The sequence below is a fragment of the Camelus ferus genome, chromosome 4, assembly GCF_009834535.1.
Source record: "Camelus ferus isolate YT-003-E chromosome 4, BCGSAC_Cfer_1.0, whole genome shotgun sequence".
Taxonomy (NCBI): Eukaryota; Metazoa; Chordata; class Mammalia; order Artiodactyla; family Camelidae; genus Camelus; species Camelus ferus.
The window spans coordinates 72,687,132-72,707,782 of record NC_045699.1 but is presented as its reverse complement, the minus strand read 5'-3'; the positions used below and the strand labels follow the sequence as shown (position 1 = coordinate 72,707,782).

General features: G+C 61.4%; 2 protein-coding genes across 25 annotated transcripts in view; one reads left to right on the top strand and one right to left on the bottom strand.

Moving 5' to 3' along the window:
• The first annotated feature begins 4,414 nt into the window (after positions 1 to 4,414).
• Positions 4,415 to 20,651, top strand: part of CCDC187 (coiled-coil domain containing 187) — a 47,303-nt gene continuing 31,066 nt past the window's right edge. For 8 of the 18 annotated variants that reach the window (XM_032478776.1, XM_032478775.1, XM_032478768.1 and 5 more), the window contains exons 1-4: positions 10,827 to 11,438; positions 12,714 to 12,812; positions 15,116 to 15,211; positions 19,429 to 20,588. In XM_032478776.1, the coding sequence (XP_032334667.1) occupies positions 10,904 to 11,438; positions 12,714 to 12,812; positions 15,116 to 15,211; positions 19,429 to 20,588 (1,890 nt within the window). In that variant the 5' untranslated portion in view covers positions 10,827 to 10,903. Of the gene's footprint in view, positions 4,651 to 10,826; positions 11,439 to 12,713; positions 12,813 to 15,115; positions 15,212 to 19,428; positions 20,589 to 20,651 lie in introns of those variants that run through there. The other 10 variants (XM_032478770.1, XM_032478769.1, XM_032478781.1 and 7 more) reach the window with 5 other exon arrangements.
• Positions 8,010 to 11,623, bottom strand: LOC116663303. 7 transcript variants are annotated; one of them, XR_004319542.1, is made up of 6 exons: positions 11,414 to 11,623; positions 10,455 to 10,809; positions 9,966 to 10,063; positions 9,373 to 9,644; positions 8,798 to 9,188; positions 8,010 to 8,135 (listed from the first exon to the last, which is right to left on the bottom strand). XR_004319542.1 is itself a non-coding variant. In XM_032478785.1 (6 exons), the coding sequence occupies exons 2-6, from the start codon at positions 10,560 to 10,562 to the stop codon at positions 8,030 to 8,032; spliced, it is 717 nt and encodes a 238-aa protein (XP_032334676.1). In that variant the 5' UTR covers positions 10,563 to 10,809; positions 11,414 to 11,623; the 3' UTR covers positions 8,015 to 8,029. The 7 variants fall into 7 exon arrangements, 3 of the variants coding, with proteins under 3 accessions (XP_032334676.1, XP_032334677.1, XP_032334678.1); XR_004319543.1 differs by having other exon boundaries at positions 8,798 to 8,955; XR_004319544.1 differs by having other exon boundaries at positions 8,798 to 8,955; positions 9,503 to 9,644.

Sequence of the window (20,651 nt, the reverse complement as noted above, 5' to 3'; positions counted from 1 at the left end):
GCCTCAGACACTGGCACCCCTAGCTAGGCCCAAGCAGCCAGGCAGACTGGAGGGGGACTGTGCCAGCCCCAAGTCTGAGGCCAGGGCTGCAGGAGTGCCGAGCAGTGTCCAGGGAGAGCAGAGGATGCTCAGGGGATGTGTGGCTGCTTCAGGGGAAGGACTAGGGCAGGGGACAGGGAAGGCAACGGGCAGGGGACCCTGTTCAGGTCTGCCTGGCACTGAGAAGTGGTGTGGGGAGGGCTGGGGGGCACAGGACTCCGGGCAGAGCGGGGAGGTGGCCAGCTGCTCAGGGCACAGCAGGATCTGGAAGCTTCACCACAGGAGGGCTCGAGAGGCGCTAGTCACCCCTCCCCCTTCGCCGCGTCTCAAGGTCCCCCCTAGACCTGCCAGCCAGGTGGGGCTGAGCCCTGAGACAGGCACGCAGCAGCAGAAAGAGATGCCTGCCCCAGAGGGGTCCCCAAGCAATGTCCATCTGTCTGTCCGGCAGCAAGGAAGCGGAAGGAAAGCAGGAGAGTGGGACCGTGCCCCCTACGGACCTTTGCTCACACAAAGTCTCTTCCTTGAGCCTCGGCCCAGTAGTTCCCAGCCTAGGCAGCTGAGAGTTGCCATGGAAACCCCGCATCCTCCAGGGCGCCCTCTCCTGGCCCTTGCTGCTCAGCCAGTGGCCTCCTCTCCTAGGCCCGTGCGGCGCTGGGCGCTGGCTGAGCAGGGCAGGTCCGCAGATGACATTCCTTGTTGGTTAATCCTGCTCTGGGACAAGGATAGCAGGTCTTTTCCCTAATTTCTGAGTCATCTGGGAATGCTGGGCTCTGGGGTTTTCAGGTTGTTCTTGGTGTGGGGTCTCTGTGTCTGTGGCCCTAATTAGTCCAGGGGCAATGGTTGAGGTGTACGGGAGCAGCAACCTTAGTGGAGCAAAGCGAGGGGCCACGTGAGACCCTAGGGAGTCCCTCGTCTGGAGAGAGTCTGAGTCCTACTCTTCCTACCTGTGGTTAGCGCTGCCCTCCTTCTGACTGCAAATCTCCCAGAATAGGGTATTTCCCAAAAGAGCTGTGTCTGGCCCTGGACAGCTTGAGGGGAAGCTGTAAGGAGGAAGGAGAGGTGGGAGTTGGGGCCTCCCTCCCCAGACACAGGACCCCAGGGCCAGGGTCCGTCCCTCTCCCTGCAGGACTGGTCAAAGCTCAGAGCCAGATTCACCAGGAATTAGGGAAAGAAGCTACTGTGAACCATCAAAAGCCCCCTTGGGCCCTGGTGGCCAACTGGACCCAGCTCGTGATGGACAGTCCTTGGCACGTCATGCTTGGTATCTGTCCAGGCATCCGTCTCAGGGCCCAGTAGCACTCCAGGACTTATTCAACAGGCATGTGTCTCAGTCAGGTCAAGCTGCATAACAAAACACCACAGACTGGAGAGCTTAAACACAGACATTTATTTCTCACAGTCCTGGGGGCTGGACGTCCAAGGTCAAGGCACCAGCCTGATTCGGACCTTCTGGCTTGCAGACAGCTACCTTCTCATCATGTCCTCTCGTGGTCTTTCCTCTACCCATGAACAGTGGCGGGGAGAGAAAGTGAGCTCTCTCGTGTCTCGTCTGGTCAGGACACCTATCCTATCAGGTCAGCCCTCTCCCCCATGACCTCATTTAAACTGAATTACTTCCTCACTCCAAATACAGCCACGCTGGGCCTTAGGGCTCCATGTATAGATTTGGGGAGGACACCAACATTTGGACCCTAGCAGGTTGAAACTCTCTTCCTCAGATGGCGAGGCCTCCGTGCAGAGTGAGGCGCCAGGAACGCCCCTTTCCCCTGGCCCTGTAGCACCTTCACAGATGCAGCAGGCTTTGGACTCTTTCCGGGGCCTGGCCATTGCCTCTGCTGCTGCCCGAGGCCCCGCCTTTAGTGCCCATGCCCCCACTGCGTCTTGTTCTGCCAGCCTAGCAACACTGCGCCACTGATGAGATGGATGGATGGATGGGTGCCTGTGACTCAGGGCTGAGGGGTGAAACAGCCTTGGGCAGACCTGCACAAAGGCCTCCCACAAAGAGAAGATCGTCTACAGAGAGGATGAGTAACCCACACCGTGGGGCCTCATGTCCCCGGGGCCACGGCACCCTGCCCCAGAGACTGGCCGGCTCTCTGGTCTGGAGTCACCCTCCAGGATTTAGTCTCTTCTGGCAGAGACTGGACTGGAGAATGAGGTAGAGAGGTGCTGGGGACCAGCCCCCTGCCTCCTTCAGCTGCTCCAGGCAGGCACCCGTCTCTCCGTCTCCCTCCCCGGGAGGTGACGTCGTGTTTGCTTTACTCTCTTGGCCACAGGAAGCGGGGAAGCTTCACAGAATCCCCTTGACCTTCCCATGATGATCACGACGCTAGCTCTGACCCCCCAGAACAAGTAGGGGTGTGTCATTTACACCTCCACAGACTGGGAAGTGACCGCTGGGTGGGACTGGACCCAGTGGACCCACTGTAAGCTGGACTTTGGGCAGAACCCTGTTAGTTGCCTCTCTGATGGGAGTCGCTGGGCATCAGTGTCAACCCTGGCCCTGTGGCTTGTGGTCATCCCAGCACACTTACTCTAGGTCCCCTGGAGAAAGGACTCTCACATTTGTCAGAGGAAATTGAGGACGAAGGGCTGAGAAGTAGAACATGGTTGCCCAGTGAAAAGCCACGACCCCTGGCTTGGTGGTTTTGGCCAGGAGCCGGTTCTCAGACCTGGGACCCACGGACTGAAGAGGTGGCCCGTCAGCTGGGAGAGTTGCTTCAAAGGGTCTGCATTGGCTCATTTCCTTTTAACAAAGAAAATAAATTAATTTGTTTTCAATTGTGGTGCTCTTTGGATCTGAAGTCTCCACCTCAGAATTCCAGTTTGAGATGCTCCTGGCCCTTCACGCTGCACAGGCTGGTGTGGTCGCCTGGGACAGCGACCGGGCCGAGGCACCCGGCACCCACGGGGCAGTGCCAGGCGCCGGGGGGCAGGGAAGGCTGAATCTGGACGGCGGATGCACTGTCACCGCCCCCTGGGGGTGCTGGGATTGTTTTCGGCCAGCTTGCGGTGGGGGTGGTGGTCCAGAAAGTCTCAGGGAGGAACTCCAGCCCCCTGCAGGCTCCAGCCTCCACATTCAGCCCTCAGACCAGGTGGACGTCTCCCTGCATCTCTGAACATGATGGACAAAGCCAACCTGGGTGCACGCCCTGAGGCCGTCCATCTTTTGGTGATGGATGCCTCCTGGCTCGAGGTGGCGGAGGCAGACCTGGGCAGGTGTGCCGAGTACCGACACCACACCTGCCGACCGTGGAGGTGGGCCCCCTTTGGACCCTCTGGCCCTTGAGCATTGTCTTACTTGGAGGGCCCAGCTTTGGTCTGAGGTCTCTAGGTGTCCGGCTCTCCTGGGATGATGTCCAACAACTTCCCAGGGGCTGAGGGGCTGCTGCCCCACCATTCGGCCTCCAGGGGGCAGATATACCTCTCAGTATTTAAGAGCCCAGGCTGCTCCAAGTCTCTGTCCCCGAATCCCAATTTCCTGAATGCTAAGAACGGTTTCCTGGCAAAAGATGGTTTTTCTAGTTTTTTGGGGGAGGGGACAGAACTCTGGAGATAGGGTGGTGGCAGAAACAGCAGAGGCTTATGGGACCCCCTCAGCTTCCCTTTGTGGGGCTGGCTCCCCAGCCATGACGGGGAGAGGGCGCCACCTGCCGGCGTTGCCCCCGTGGTTGGTTGGCAGGACCGGATCTTTGTGGGGCCAGCTGCCTGCCCCCAGGACTCCTGGGCCCCCAGCCTGCCCGCTGAGCCGGTGGCTGGTGCTGGGCAGGGAGTGGAGGCAGCACGCTCTCCCCTGTACACTCACCAGCATTTCTTGTTGGAAAACTAGCTGAGAGCCACGGGGAAGCGTGCAGATCCCAAGCCCAGCACCCCAAGACCTCCCTGCGAACTCCAGCGAGGCCGCCCCACCGGCCCCGAGGAAGCACGCGAGGGGCTTCACCAGAGGGAGTTTGGTGTGACCGAACCTTGCAGCGCTTTGTGCCTGCCTTCCCCCGACCTCCGCCTGCCCAGAGGGCTACTCTGGAGGCGTGAGCTGTCCCAGTGACCTGTGCTTCACACCGTGTCAGAACAGCCGGACGGCACCCATCTGCCTCCAGCCCCCTGGCTCCGAGCCACCACAGCCCCGGGTGGGAGGGTCTCTGGGGAGGAGGGTGAATTCAGGGGGCAGCAGCTAGAGGGGCCCAGAGGCCCACGAGGACACGAGGGCTGGGCTCTGGATGCCCTGGAGACCCTCCCCTTCACCTTCTCTGCCGAGTGCGCATCTGCCCGCTCCGGCTGGGGCGGGGTTCTGGGCCGTGCCCGGGGCCAGTGGGGAGGAGTGCCCCAGGTGTGCGCCTCCCCCAAGGCGGGGCGCCTGTGCAGGTGAGGGCCCTGGTGCCTGGCCCTGGTCCCCTAGGCTCTGAGCAGGCCTGGGGGAGGAGCCCACACGATTGGACGCCCTGGTTTCTCTGGCAACGTAGGGCGGGCCTCCCTCCTGGCTGCTGGCCGACCTCCCGTGGACCTGGAGGAGCAGGTACCCCAGTCCCTGTGCTCTGTTTCCCGCTGGCCTTTGAGCCACGACTCCTGCCTGGCGTCCTCCCATGGAGAGGGAGGCCTGGAGCCTTCCAGCTGGTGAGCACTCTGGGGCCTCTACCTGAGCCCCGCCTGGCCTGCCCCAGGCACCTGGGGGCTGGGGAGGGGCCTGTGAACAGGGTGGGGGTGCAGGCAGATTGGAGAGGGGGTTGTAGCCCTTCCTTCTTCCGTGGACTTGGTTGAGTGCAGGCCAGCCGTCCCTACTCTGTCCTGCACTCCTGGGGAGGGATCTCCCTGTCTGGGGGCTCTCTCTGAGGACTTGAGACTTCCTGAGTGCCCTCTGGCCCTACCCACTGGGCAACCCCGCCTCTGGGCTCAGGTCCCACTGTGGGGCTGGCATCAGACTATAATCTAATAAACGGTCCCTCTGTTTCCACATCTGTAAAGTGGGGATAAACACTTGGGCCCCAAATGGGGCTGATGGATTGTTCTGAATTTGGTCCCGCCTGGTAAGTCCATTATCCAACAATGGGACCGGCTCTGCATGGACCCCTGCCTGTGAACTCTCCGTGGGCCCCCTGGGCCGTCCCGTCCTGCTGGAAGTCTCCCATCCAGGAGGGTGGTGAGCTAGGAGGGAGGAGACCCACTGCCCTGCTCCCCTAAAGCCCTGGCCCCAGTGACTCTGAGCCCTGAGGATGGCTGTGCTTCCCAGGGCAGGGATGTCAGATCTACAGGCTCCTTTCCCAGGGCCACCGGGCTCAGTGGCTTCATCTCTGCTACGGGCGCTCCCAGTTTGGGGGAGGTGGTGCCAAGGGTGTGTCTGTGCTCTGCGTTGTGTGACCTTGGGCAAGGTGACAGCGCTTCCTCCTGGGCTGTGTTGTGGAGGCTGGGTCACCCTGGGGAACACGCTGGGCGCAGGGCCTGGCCCCTGGCAGGTGCCCAAGGCAACGGCTGGTGCTGGATGCTGGGTGGCCTGGCCCAGCGGCCGGGACTAACTTTGGTCTGGCAGGAGGCTGACCAGGCCTGGGGGTGGGGGAGCGCCCCGCTGGCCTCTCCCTGTTGGTGTGGCCATGGGTCTCTCCTTGGCAGAAGTGCACGGTGTCCCCAGGGTGTCCTGAGCAGGAGAGACTGGGCTGCGACATCATGGCGCCCGGCTGCTTAGAGGGCGTTTGCCGAGCTGGGGCCCAGGCACGGGGCCAGCTGTGCTTCCATCCGTCCCTGCACCCCTCTGACTATAGAGTCCCCTGTCCCACAGCCCCATCTTCTGTCCGTCGCGCATCAGCACCTCCCAGACAGCACCGCCGAGCCTCCTCCAGCCGCCTTCCCAGATCGCTGCCTGTTGTGGCACCAGGTTCCTGACCCTGACCTTGCCCCTTCTGTTTGGCTCCCAGTGCCCTTGGGACCCAACCAGCCTGAGAAGTCGATTGGCTCCCCTGGGAAGTGGCTGGTGGAGCACAGAGGGAGGTAGAGGCTGAGGGCGCCGCCCTGGCCAGACACCCGCACGGAGCCTGTGGGCAGCTTGAGCCGGACTGCCCTGCTTGCCCCTGCTCGGCAGACCCTGGCGGTGTGCGTGTGTGTGCATGTGTGTGCTGTGTGTCTGTGTGTCGTGTGTGTGTTTCTGTGTGTGGTGTGCCTGTGTGTGTGTGGTGTCTCTGTGTGCAGCATGTGTCAGAGGGGAGGTGCTTCTGAGCAGCAGGGTGCAGGTGCCCAGGGGCCCTTGTCATCTTCATGTCACTTCCCGATGTGACCTGAGCCTGGAACAACCTCCGGACAGCTTCCTCTGGACTCTCAGCCCCTGTGCCCCCTCTGGGGCCCCGGCTGCCTGGTGGCTTCTGGGCACTGCCTGATCCCCTGAGGACTCTCATCAGGGCGCCAGGCCAGTGTGGGTGTGTCCACTGTGGGGACTGCTGCTCCCCGCAGGGCTGGGGCTGGCAGGTGGCTGTCGGTACCATGCCCATGTCTAGGCCTGTGCCAGCCGTTGTCACTGCTGACTCCTCTGTGGTCTCTGAGCCTGGGGCCCCGGCTGCTGTGGGTGTGGGGGTCTAACTCTGTCCCCGAGCCTGCTCAGGCCTGCCCAGGGCTCACTGTCCTGGGGCACGGCAGGGAGGAGTAAACAGTGTGGCTGATTAGAGCAGAGCTGGGGCAGCTTCCAGAAGGAAGTCCCTCCCCACTCCGCTGCCCCCAACCCACCCGCCAGCCAGCCGGAGTTCTTATGGGGCAGCAAGCTGCGGGTGTGGTCAGTGGGCGTGCCTGGCCCCTGGCAACGAGGGACAGAAACAACCACCCTGGTAGGTCATCCATCTCTGGCCTCACTGTTGGGGTGTGTCGTGGAAACAGGCATGGCCAAGGCCTGAGTTGGGTGGGGACGGAGGTGCCTGGCTCCCTTTTCTGTGTCTGTGCCCAGCAAGAGGGTGCTGAGTACCGGGGGTCTCTGACCCTCACCAGAACCGCCCACGTTGGGGCTAATGTTGCAATCACTTTCCTGATGAGAAACTGAACTACCTGCCTGAGGGCACCAGCTGGCACCTGGTGTATCTGGAGTTGGGACTGTCCCCTGGTATGTCCACCACAAGCAGGGCAGGGGGACGTGACGCTGTTCAGTTTGCTCTCGGCGCCAGCCCCTCCCAGCCAGGAAGCCCACACCTGGTACCCCTCCCAGCCCTGGACAGGCTTAGCATGGTCTGGGAGACCCATGGGCACTGTCTCCCTGGCCCCGGGGGTGTGACTGGTTGTGGAGACTCGTGGTGTCCGGCTTCTGACCCTGACGGAGCACTGGACACAAGTCTGTGGCTGAGCCTTTGGGACGCAGCTGGACTCCTCCCGTAGGACTGTCGGCAGGACAGTGTGAGATGGAATCACCACGCTTCCATGGGGGGCCGGGCAGTGCTGGGGGCTCCCATAGCCACGAGCATCTGCACACAGGTCCCCCCGGCCCCCAGCCGTCTCCGGCCCTGTGGAGGGGGCACAGATGAACGGGGCCCCACTCACACAGTGCAGGTGACGGGACCTTCCTCAGAGAGAGAGAGGCATTGGGCAGGCCCGAGCCAGGGAGGGGGTCGGGGGGGCTGCCTGAGCCTCACCAGCCGGGGGAGGCTTGGGTCCACATGGGGCAAAACTCCGGCTGGGCCTGCAGCTCCAGGCTTAGCTGAGATGCTGCAGGGTGGCCGAGCGCTGGCCTGACGTGCATGGGGGAGGCTCCTCACCCCTGGGCTGGGGCCTCTGCCCAGCAGCAGTCTTCTCAGAGCCTGGAGAAGTGCGACCCAGCAGGAGCCGACTGGCGCAGTGCACAGCGGGGTGGCCACCCAGGCAGAGAGAGGGCGAAGGAGCAGAGGGTCCGGGCGGGAGCGGCCTAAGTGGGCGGCGAGGAGAGAGAAGGACGTTCTCAGGCTGTCCCAGTTCCCAGTGCCATGTCGTCAAGGCCGCTGGGTTTGTTTTCAAGTTCACCACACACCACACGCTTGTATCCATGATTTTGCTTTTATCGCCCGTGGAGCGTTTGAACTGGCGGCCCCGTCATACTTAGGGCGCCGGCTCTTCCTGGAGAAGTCGGTCTCCGCTGACTGCTGGTGGCAGCTTCGGACCTGCTGAGGGGAGAAAAGGGCCACCAGGCCCATCTGTTAGGAGAAACTTCTGGTTGCTAGGTTCCTGCCACTTCTGCTCAGAATGACTCTTTCCCTCTGCCCTTAGGGGAGGAGGGCTGGAGAGTCTGGGAGGACACTGGGAGAAAGCCCCCCACCGAACCCCAACTGATGGGGAAGCCCGAGGGCCTGGCGGAGGTGGGGGGTGGCCCATCAGTAAAGGGGCCAGGCCTCTGCTTGGGTGACCCCTGGGGCTGCAGAGAAGGTGGGGTCCTCCCGCAGGGTTGTGGGGATGGGCTTCCGTCTTGTCTAGGCCGCAGAGGGATTCTGACCTGGTCTGGGGGGCTCTCTTTGGGAACTAAGGAGGTGGAGCTGTCTTTGAGCCTCCCCTCAGCTGTCCAGACCCTGAGAGTTGTGTGGGGGACCCCATGGTCATCCCATGTGATGTCCCCCAGAGCTCGCTGCCACGTCCCAAGACCCACCACCCCAGTGCAGTGGAAACTGTCTGCAGGCCGGGTGTGCTCCCAGGACACTGCAGGAGGGTGCTTAGCCTGTGCCTCTGCTGGAAGGGCCCGCCTGCCAAGCCTGAGCTCCCCTGTGCTGCCCCGGGTCAGCTCCCTCGGACGCCCACTGATTGCAAGTGTCCTAAAGAGACACACGGATGGGACCTGCTTCATTTCAGCCTCGCCTGGTGATGTCCCCAGTGCAGTGGGTGGGACTCCGGCCAGGCAGAGGTACGTCATCTGTCTGGGCCACCAGATGTGGTCGAGGGCCCCAGGGCTGGAGGCTGGACGTGGGCGTCGGCTGGCTTTGCGCATGTCCTACCCTGGTCCCAAATACAGGGGATGCTGAGTGGGGTGGAGAGTGGAGGGGACGCCACCTCGTATTTCAGGCAGGGTCGTCTGTCCTGGGGCAATCCCCCTCCTGCTGGCAGCTAACTGTGACCAGAGCCCCGCCCTGCAACCTGCCCAGACAGCAGTGTCTCCAGGTGTCTCTGGTTTTCCAGGACAGGTCCTTTTGAAGGAGCCTTGAGGACAGCTCTCCATTCTCCACACCTGTCTGGAATTAGGGGGTCTTTTGCTGCAAACTTCCCTTTCTCCGGGGCCACTCTGGCAGGAATGCCTTTAGGGCAGTTCCTAAAACTAATAAATACTCATAACCATCTCAGCCACCCCCTGGCTGCTGGTGAATGCCAGCCGCCCTACAGTGCCCTCCCGTGGGAGTGAAATCACCAGATGCTCACAATACCCAGAGGTAGGGTGGGGTGGGGTCTCTGGTTGCCCAAGGTTACACCGCTGGCTAGGGCGGAGCCAGGATTTGAACCAGCTCTCCTTGGGGGACCATGCTGAGCCCAGGGCCAGTTGACTGCAGACCCCGTGTCCTTCCCACCGCGCTGCCCTGCCAGGGTCATCGAAAAGGTGACAGGAAGCCCACTGCAGGCTGCTCAGGCTGCGGTGCTCTTCTGGAGCTCGGGTCCTGGGGCTCCTGGAGCTCAGGCCTCTCTGGCTGTGATTCCTGTGGTCGGAAGGGGCCCTGAGCTCGTGCCAGGGGTTGCCAAGAGGCCAGCACCTGCTTCCCCTGGCCACCCTGAGGCCGGAAGGGTGAGGGCCAGAGTGCTTATCCCCTGGGCCAGCCATTGGACGTGCCCCCAACAGGCTCCTCACTCCTGTGCCCGGAACCCCAGGCTGACCCCACCGGGAACTGGGCCGTGACCCCGACACCAGCTGGGGACTGAGCCCACCCCTGCCCCTGCTCACCCCTGCCCCTGGCCCCTCACCTTGTCCCCACTCTGGCCCAGGTGAAGCCTGACCCCCCAGCCCTGGCCAGCTCACTCACCATGCATGGCAGCCACTGGCCCCAGCGCCCTGGGAGGACTGGGGTGGGGGGTGCTGCCCACAGCCCCCGCAGGAGCTGCAGAACCCGGTTTTCTGTTGCTGAGTGACACAGCGTTATTATGCTGTCATGGAGCCACCCGGAATTCTCACCCCGCGGAGAGGCAGCTCCTGTTGCCAGCCCGGGGCTGGGCAGCCCACTGTGCCTGCCCAGTTTCCATGACCATCCTGAGGGTTTCCATCATGGGCCAGGGGACCAGGACAGGCTGGCATCTGGAGCTGGGCAGCGGCCAGCTTGCCTTGAGAGGGGATGATGCTGGGGTGCAGACCTCGAGGCTTCCCATTGAAAACACCATCTGACCCCAGGGCAGGTGGTGACGGAGTGGGGGAGGCTCACCAGCTCCATCCTCAGTCCCCGCCCTACCACCAAGCCAAGTCATCCTTGGCCATGGGGATGCCGCCCACCTGCCTGGGGGAAAGGACCCAGCCTCACCCCAGAGATAGCCAGAGGCAGGGCGCCCGCTCCCTTGGGCAAGGACCAGCCGTCAGGAAGGCCCGTGCCAAGCCCAGGCAGCGTCTGTGCTGACTTAGGTGCACGCATCAGCACGCGGGGGTGGAGGCACTGCGGGGGAGACGGCCGGGCTCCCCACCGAGGGCAGCGAGCTGGTGCGGGAGCCAGGACGGGGGCCCGAGGGCGTCTGCCATGAGCCTCCTCCCGGGTCTGTTTCCTCACATCCTGTGGGGGGCCTGTAGAGCCCACCTTGAAGGGGGCGGTCTGGATCCAGAGAGAGCATCACAGCACTGCCACCAACGGGGTATTTTCTTGGCCGCCTTGCACTTTTCTCCGTCTGAGAGAGGAAAACGGGGAGCGGCAGGGGTGCCGGAGGCAGCGGGGGTGCGGCGTCAGATGCTCTGCTCAGCACCACCTGGTTTCCGCACCTTATGGGCTGTGTCTGCCTCTCTCTCCCAAGGAAAGACAGGCCCCTCCCACCCGCGGCCACGGATGGCGTCATGGCTGCCCTGAGGCGGCCCGGGCCCGCCCAGCAGGCGGGCGCCCTGCGGGGATCCCCCCACGTGGCCTGGTCTCACGACATCGAGGAGCCCCACCCCCGGAGGAGGGCCTGCGGCCGCCCGGCATGGTCAGCAGACAAGGAGGCCAAGGATGGGGACAGCTCGGTGTCGTCGGGACCCCTCTCTGGCTCCTCAGGGGGCCATGAGTCGTGTACACCTCCCCACGGGCCCTGGAGGGAGAGGGGCCCCCGCGCGCTGGGGCCCCCGCGGCGGCCCAGGGAGAGCAGCCCCCGGCTGGAGCTGCTGAGGGACAAGATCCGAGCCCAGGCGTGGCGGCAGGCAAGCTGCGCCTCCCTGGGCACCTCTACCCGCTCCAGCACCTCGCGCCTCTACAAAGCCCCCACGCCAGCCCCCCGGAGAAAGGCCCGAAAGCACACAAACCCCTCTCCAGCCCCGGCCTCCGCAGGTCAGTGTGGGAGGCAGGGAGCGCGGGCGAGATCAGGCTGCTGGAGGCCGGGCCTGCCGGGCACGGGGGTGGCCCTGCCTGGGCTGGTGGCCAACTGGGGAAGGCGGAGCAATGCGCCCCGCGGCCCCTTTGTGCCTGGGAAGCCGAGGAGGAGCCGGGATGGAGTCTTCCCAGGGGTGCCTCCCCGCCGGGCTTGGGAACGAAGAAGAATTGACTCATCAGTGGGTGGGCTGGTGGAACAGCAGGATGGTGTCTGGAGGGGACGGTCACAGAGGCCGGGGGACTGGTCCCCTGGGTGGGGAGGCTGCAGCCTCAGAGAAGGGGTCTGGGGTGGGGTAGGCAGGTAAGGGGCACAGCCAGGTGTGGGGACTCAGTCAGGGACACCTTGAAGAGCCCGCAGGGGATTATGTCCTCAAAGGAAAGGACCTGGGGCAGCGGCCCAAGGCCAGGGCAAGGGTGGGAATGTAAAGAATTCAGCCTCTCTGTTGAGCCAAGAGGCGGGCCTGCAGTCCTTTCTCACTGTGTGGGTGAGACAGGGAAGATGGTTTCTTTTTTGTTATTTTTAAGATAATACTTCCTGTTATTTTAAACTGCAGTGGAAGAACACAACATAAAATTTGCTCTCATGATCACTTTAAGTGCACAGCTCAGTGGCACTAAATACACTCACAGGGTTGTGCAATCATCACCACATCCTTCTCCAGAACATTCTCATCTTCCCAAATTGAAACTCTGTCCTCCCTAAACCCTCACTCCCCTCCCCACCCCAGCGCCTGGCCCCTAGCACCTCCTTTCTGTCTTTCTGGACCTGACTCCTCTAAGGCCTCTTGCAACATGAGTAGAATGCTGCAAGATTAGGCCTTTTGTGACTTTTTTCTTAAAGTCTGTCTGTTTATGGCAGCACATCTGGAAAGCACAAAGAATGAAATAGAAACAGCCACTATTCCTCGAAGGCCTCCCTCCCTTCAGTTGCCCTAATTGACACTTTGGGGTGCGTCCCTGTAAGTCATCACTTCTCTTTGAGAAAACAGGACTCTGTGCACGTGCACGTGGTCCAAGCAGCATGCAGGGCCTGCCCGAGGGCACACAGGGCCCTGCTAGTCCTGCTTCATAGCTGAGCACTGGTTCCTGTCCGGCTCGGCCCGTGGGCTGCACTCTCAGGCCTGGGGCAGTGTTTCAAGGCTTTTGAGCGGCTGGCAAATGGGGACCTTTCTCTGGAAATTTCTGCATGGATTCTCTCTCCTCACGATGCACTTTCTTGTCACTCTGCTCCAGGCTCAGGCATCCTGAGTGAGGCTGAAAGTGGAATTGAAGACAAGGCAATCCCTGGCCAGGGGTGTGATCCCTCCCGGGCCTCCCAGCGCCTGGCCTCAGGTGAGTAGCCCTGAGGTTAGCCATTCTGGGACCCCCAGTCGGACACTCAAGCTGAGGTGTGGCCAGCACGGTTCTGGATCCAGAGCTATCCATTCAGCTTCTCTCTCACTCTGTGCGATTGGCTCTATTACGATCCTCACTCACAGATGAAGACACTGAGGGTCAGAGAGGACCTCACCCATGAAGGTGTGAAGCAGGGATTTGAACCCAGCCTGCTACTTTCTGGAGCCCAATTTCTAGCCCTCTGCCTCCTGAGCAGGGAAGGAATCCAGGCAGGCCCCTTAGAGCAGACTAGGGCTCAAGGGGCAGTGGGCCTGGGCAGGGGTGTCTCCTGCACAGAGTAGGTGAGGCCTTTCCTGCAGTGTCACAGGCCAGTTGGGCCTGAGGCCCTCCAGCTCCTGGGCCTGCTGTTCCATATTGCAGGCAAGAGGCACTGCCTGCCTGTCCCACAGGAGATGCTGAAGGGGCGGCAGGGGGTTGGCAGACTTTTGGATGGGTGAGGAAGGGTTGGGGGGCCAAGGGAACCACTAGGTTTTGGCTCACTCATCCATCAGCAAAGAGGAGGGTGAGGATGGGAAGGCAGACAGGGGCCACTCCTGGGGGCTGGAGGGCAGCAGCGTTAAGGAACCTCGGTGTCCCCGGCAGCGGGATCGGTTGGAGGGTTTTAAGTGGAGAGCCAGGCAGGGTTTGCTCGGTTTGCAGGGTGGGCCACATATGGAGGAGGCTGTCTCCACAGTCTAGCACGATTTCGGAGACCCCAGAATGGGGGATGGAGAAGGGCCTGGGAGCAGAGGTCAGGCTGCCCTAGAGCCCCAAGGTTTTCGGGGTCTCCAGCCAGGAGAACAGTGTGGGTTTTCCACGGGGCTGTTGGTGGAGGATGAGGTGAGAGTCAGATCCTTAAGGGACAGTCGTCATCCACCCAGGTGGCGCTGTGGTGGCCAGGATAGGACGAAGGTTGGTGGATGCTTGAGTTGAGTGGCAGCCACAGACATGTTTCCAGGTATGTGAGCCAAGCACAGTCCTAGGTGGGGTCTGAGGGACTGGCCTGAGGGAAGCCAAGGGGCAGAACCCTGTCCCTGAGCCCAGCTCTGGTTTAACCATGGCAACAGCAGCTCCGCGGAGAGCCCCCCGTCTCTCTCCTATTCCATCCACAAGGACCCCAATGGCCTTAGCTGGTCCAGCAGGCCATTCTCCCCGCCCCCACTCCACTGAGGCCACTGAGGCCCATCCGCCAAATTCAGGACTTGGCCTTGGTCACTCGGGGACATCACCCAGTGTCATCAGTCACAGCTCCTTCCAGTCTTAGAACCCTCTGGAAGCAGGGTGTGGGGCAGGGCCTGGTCTTTTTTTTTCTTTTTAATTGTGGTAAAATACACATAACATAAAATTGACCATTTTATCTGTGTTCAAGTGCACAGTTGCTTTCTGTCTCTATGGTTTCGACTCCTCTAGAGGCGTCCTGTGAGTGGAATCCTCTAGGCTTTGTCCTTTCGTGTGGGCCTGGGTCTCGAGGGCCCCCACCAGGGGGGTCGGGTGCTGAGGAGGCAGGGATGAGCGGAGTCTGGGACCCAGCTGCTCCGCGCAGGCCTGGAGAGTCCTTCCGGCCAGTCTTTCCGGGTGCTTCCCGGCCCCACGGGGACACGACGGGCTAGGCCCAGTGCTCGTGCACTCTTGGCCAGTTGGCTTTTTGGTGCTTCATGGACGCAGCACCCACCAACCAGTGAACAGAGACGAATGAGGCCAAATGGCACAGGGAAAGTGGCCACACTGGCCCATGGGAAGCCGGTCCACCCCAGTCGACCTCTGTGCTTGCCGTGGGACTTGGACAGCCTCCCCGCCTTGGGATCTCATATCCCCAGCTGTCCAGCCAGGATCCCGCCATGCGAAGGCCCCTCTGGGCCTAGCTCTCACCCCGCTTCTCCCTGTGGAGCTGATGTTCTGTCTGTCTGGCTGCCACGCCATGGGTTCACTTGGGGGCCCATTCGGTCATTTATTCATTCAACAAACATGAGTACTGTGGGCTGGCCCTGAGACGGTTGTGGGAGACCGAGATGGGAGGCCGTGGCTGTGCTTGGGGGCTCTTGGAATTTGTGCGCATTTGTGCACAGTTAGCGCTGAGAGGGAGGGCAAGGTGAGACCAGGCCTGCCACTGGTGGGGAGGGTCCCAGGGGTGGCCCCACAAAGAAGGCCAAGAAAGGACGGACAGTCGGGTATGCCCGCCGGCTGGTGAGCAGGCTAATTCATGTGTTGTGTTGCTACTCAACCCTCTCTCCCTTCCTTCCCTCTGTCTCCTCTTGCTGAAGTTCTGCAGGAAAAAAACAAAAGGATGAAAAGTAGTTCTTGCAAAAGAGAGAAGGCCCCCAAGCCATCCACCCCTAGGAGACCTGCCAAAGACACAGGTAGGGCTGGCCCACTTGGGGCTTGGCAGGGCGTGGGGACAGGCGGTTATGGTCCAGGCTCAGGAGGTGAGCGCCTGGCTTGTGTCCGGAGCCAGGACGGCTGGTGCAGCACTGGCTGCTCCCTGGAAAGGCGGGCGTGAACCGAGTGGCTCATGATGTGCTGGTGGACAGACAAGCTTGCTTTCCTGTGACTTGCTATCCCTTGACGAGCTGTGGCCGTTTTGCTGCCTTCAAGGTGGGAAGTGTGATTCATTTCCCAGTCGGCTTGGTTTAAGATTTAGACTCTAGGCTGCAAGCGTGGGATGGCTGCTTCCCTGGGCACCTGGTGCTGGGAAAGGCTGGGCAGTGTCCGCCTCCTGGGAACACTTGGTGGCGTGCCGCTGTCTGCGTGTGACGGTGTTTCACAAACGCGACCCGGGAGGGTTCTGTTCAGAGGTCTTAGTGGTGCTGGGCCGCGGTAACAGAGGGATTCCCGACTCAGGTGTCTCTCCCCTGAGGGCTGGGCAGGGCTGGTCACCCAGCAAAGACCCAGCTGCCCAGCCTGGGTAGGTCTGTTGGGCTTGTGGGGTGAATGGAGGGGGCTGCCTCCCTCTGGGGCTTTCCTTCAGAACATTCTGGGCCAGGGTGGCATGGTCTCGCTCAGTCCTGGGCTCCGTGAGTACCACTCACTCAAGCGACATCAGCCCAGGAGATCCTCACATCTCTCCCTGGAGGAAGGCGGCCTGCTCCCATTCTGTAGATGAGGAAACTGAGGCTCAGAGAGATTCAACAGCCTGCCCAGGGTTACATAGGCAAGCCAGGGTTGGGCCCTGACCCATCTAGCTCCAGGGTGGTTCTCCCCACCTGAAGGCACCCAGCTGTGTGTACCTGGGACCACACCTGGGCATCTGCTTAAGGCCCACCTTCAGGGCCTGGGCTCGGAGACCGCTGTACCATGGGCTTTGGGGACACCAGCGAGAGCCCCACAGGTGGGGAGAACTCTACCCGCCTGGAGCTGAGTCTGCTCTGTGGGACCCTGGTAAGGGTGCTGGGGGGCAACTTTCCAGCTGTTCCTGAGCATCTCTGTGCCTCAGTTTCCCCAGGGCATGAGATCACAGTCCTGGACGGGAGTGGGCCGGGGGTGGTCTGCCCACATCATCAGACACCCGCCTCCGCTGCTTGCAGACAGACCCGTGGTTCCAGCGCTTTGAGTAACTGTTTTCCTCCTCTGTGCCTCACTGGAGGTGGGCCCTGAGCCAGGTGGGGATGCACAGGGAAAACCTCTGGAACCGGAGAGTGAGGGATGCTGGGAGACACAGAGAAGTTTCTAGAAGTCCACTGAAAAAGCACAAATTATAACAATTCTCTGCATCATGTCTACTGCTCCCCACCCCCGACTTCTTGGTTTGTTTTATTTTAATGGCTCACTTGAAAAATGACCTGCCTTCTGCCTGTCACTGGGTCGAAAGGGCGTGCCACGGGCCGCATTCATCACCGTAACCGCTGTGTCACCCTAACGGAGCTGACCATTAGTTTCTGTCAGTGACGAAGTCACAGCTGGGCTAAGGAGAGATGAGTCTGGGTTCAGAGGTCAGAGCCACAGGACTTGGGAATTGGGTGAATTAGAAATTTGCTGTAGTTAACAAAAAATTAAATCACAATAGTTATAAAATATTCATCCATCCAGGCAGAAGGAAAATGAAGCCCGGTATTTAATTTCAGATTATGTCACCTCACTTTGCATTTTTTATCATAGATTAGGTCGGCCCTGGAACTCTGACAGGGCACTTGGGGACTTCATCCATTTCCACAGATTAAAAATCCTCTCGTAAAAAAATTAATTGCCATTAAACTGCTCCGCGGTAGAAAAAATGTGCCCATCAGGGCCCATTTATTGACCTAGACCCCTCTGGCGGACTAACGGGGAAGCCGGTGATGGAGGGGCCAGAGGGTGGGGGCGCTGAGAGGGGCCTGACCAGCAGGCGGCCCCTCGGCACCTGCAGCGGTCTCTGCCCTCCCTCCCCCACCAAGGGAGGTGACCATTTTTGTGTAGTGCAGCAACTATGAGGCCAGGAAACAGGACCCTCGCCTGTGAGCCCAGTCCCACAGGTCCCACGCTCAAGGCTCACATGTGGCCCCGGGGGCCGTCCCAGACTCAGCCCTGATCAGCAGAATCCTGAGCCTTTGGGGCAGCTCCTGTAGTGAGAGAGACCGCTTCTGCATCCTTGTGGCCCTGTGGGGAGGTGCTTACAGATGGGGAAACTGAAGCGCGGGGAAGTTAAGTCACTTGCCCAAGGCCAATGGCGAGTGATCCAAAAAGCCAGGACTTAACCCAAGGCTGAGACTCCTGAGACCGCGCTGTTAGCCGCGGGAGTCCCCAGGGCCCTGGGGGTGGAGGGCGTGGCTTCAGGGAGGGGCGCGGCTTACAGGTGGCACGGTCAAAGAGATGGCCGCAGGGTCCTTTCCGGGGGTGTGGTGTCAAGGAAAGGCATGGTCTAGAGGGCTGTCCCAGGGGTGCGGCTTACGGGGGGCGTGGCCAAAGCGCAGTCTCAGGGCCCTCCTGGGGGCGTGGCGTAGGGAGGGCGTGGCTCTGTGTCCTTCCCCTTCCTGGAGCCGCACCTTCAGGCCCGTGGCTGATGTCTCAGGTCTGGGCGGGGGAGGGCGCCATGTACGGGCTGGGTGCAGTGCGTGCTAGGTGACTGTCTCTATTGCCATTCACTCTCGCTTGGCAGAAATGCCCCCTCCCCAGGGGCCCCATCTTGGCCTGAGTGGTAATGTTTACTGTGGTGCTGCCTGGGCTGCACTCCCACCCCATGCCGCGTGTGTGTCGACGTGCGTGTGTCTGTGTTCTCTGCATGTGTGCATGTGTGTGTGTGTCACGTGAGCGCAAGGCCTGCCGCCGCTTCCTGCCTCTGCCAGGGCCCTTGTGGACAGGTTTGTAATGATAATGGCATTTGGTGGGCATAACTTGGGATTATGAAGTAAAACTTTTATTAAAGACAACATTTATTAAAGAAAACTCGTTTGTGTTTGCGGTGCAGTGGTTGTCTATTTGCACCCTCTCTGGGACCCTGGTCAGCCTGGGTGTCTTCTGGGAGCCCCCACCTTCTATTCCTACCGAGTCTCACCGGTTTAAAAACAAATTAATCTCCTCTGGCTCAGGGCAAGTGGCCAGCTATAACATTACTACCCCTCTCGCCCTGTGTGAGCCCAGCCTGTGCTGGTGACTGTCTTTATTACTGGCCAGCCTTTCCTGAGTGTGTGCCCGGGCCAGGGTTGAATGTTTTACAGACAAATCCATAGGGAGCAGGTTTTATTACCCTCAAGGGTCAGAGAAGTCAGGTCACATTTCAAGGTCAGCTGGGACTCAGACTTGCCTCTTGCTAGCTAGTGGCTGAGGGTGCCGCCCAGCCCCAGGGAGGTCTGGACACGAGGGATTTCACACTGTCCCCTCCAGGAACATGTGAATTGATCTCTGGAATCTGTGGGAGCCTCCAGCCTCCCTGTCTGGGTCAGCATTCAGAGGGCCCCGGGCATCTGGCTGTGTGTGTGTTTTCTGTTTAAGATTCTGAGTTGGTTGGTGTTTACACCTGGAGAAAAAGACGAACTCTGGTGACAAACTCTGCTTGGGCCCCTCCTGCCCTCCCCAGGCTCCAGAGCAAGGCGCCCTTTAGAGACCGGACCCCTGCCGCAGAGCTGGTTACCTTGTGCCTCCGTCCCAGCTCTGCTCTGCCCTGAGGCATCTGGCAGGTGGGCACGGAGGGAGGTGCCCAGGAAGCCGTGGAGTCAGGGTGTGGGAGCAGCACCTCTCTCTCAGCAACCCGTCAAACGCCCTGCAAACCTACCACCAGATGGGGCCTTTGAGGGGTTGCTATGTTTAAAAGCCTAAGGAAAGGATTTCTGTCGCTGAGAGGCACCCTTTTGGCTCACAGAAGGCAGAGCATGAATGGCCTCTGGGCTTTCCCAACTCAAGGACTGCAGGATGGGAGCCCCAGCAGCTCCCAGCAGACGTGTTACCTCACCCCCGTGCTCAGTTTTCACAACGTTCAGAGCAGATGGCTCTGTGCCAGGTGCCCAGACACAGCCTTGAATCACCCAGATGTGGCACCTGCCCCCAGAGGGCTTCTGCAAGTGGATGATGAGTGCAGAGCTAAGAGGGGGCCTTGGGATGGTGGGCTGGCTTGGCCCTCCCGGAGCCCCACAGCTCCCACCACCCCGGTGACTGCCTGTCTTTGCAGGACACACCAAGAAGGTTGGAGTGAGTGAGAGCTCCCCTGTCCGCCCCCGGACACCTAGTCCAGCCTCTGTCCACAGTGACCCGCAGGTGTCTGCCAACACACCCAACCTGCCTTCCTGCCGTCCGCCCGTGGACATCCAGGCTGCTATGGCCATCCTTCGAGACCTCCGCCAGCAAATCCAGGTCGGGCTGGAGCTGGCCCGGGACCGCCACCCATGGCGAGGGCTGGAGCTGCGGAACCTGAGGGGCAGAAGGCGGCAGGGCCCCTGGAGCTCCCCAGATGTACGGGGGTCTTTCACTAAGAGCCCTCGGGCCACGACGGGGGGGATACCCACCTCAGAGAGGGCTGGGAGCCTCCCCACTGGGCAGTGCTGGAGCACCGTGGCCAGGCGGGAGTCCTATCCGCAGAGGGCCTGGGCGGCCCACGGACGGGACCTCTCCTTCCAGAGGCCTGGGAGCCCCACTGAAAGGCTGAACTCCTTCCCCCAGAGGCCCTGGAGCGTCTTGGCCAGGCAGGCCTCTGGTCTACAGAGGGCCTGGGCAGCCCATGGACAGGATCGCTCCTTTCAGAGGCCTGGGAGCCCCCATGAGAGGTTGGGCCCCTTTCCGCAGCGGCCCTGGAGCGCCTCGGCCGGGCAGGCCTCTGGTCCGCAGAGGGCCTGGGCCACTTGTGAAGGCCTGGAGGCCCCTACCCGAAGACCATGGAACTCTTTGGAAAGGCTGAGCCCTCCCACCTGGCGGCCCTGGAGCACCTCCTTCACGCAGGAGGCCAGCCCCCTGTGCAGGGCCAGAGGCTCCCTGCTGCCCTCCTCGGGGGCGAAGCTGGCCTGGCCAAGGCCTAGCCAGGGTGCCGTTTGGAACACACCTGGGAAAGAGAAAGAGGGGCGGCCACCCCCGCCCTGCCCAAAGCCCCGGGGGCCCCTGGGCCCTCCCCACAGCTCTGAATCCCTGCGAGAGTTCATGCGCCAGAAGACGGTGGCCTGGCGGCGGCAAGCCCTGGAGGAGAAGGCTTCGGCCATGCGTGCACTGGAGCTGAGAAACCAGAGGCTGCAGGACATCTACAGGAAGCAGAGGGAGGCTGTTCTGTGCAAAGCGGTCCCTGTGGTCTCCCAGACAACCCCTGGCATCGTGACCTTTGTCCCTCATTCTGCACAGTCCAGGGTATGTGCCACTGGCCAGCTCAGCCACCAAGCTCCCCCAAAGCCTGAGACACCTTCCTCCCTG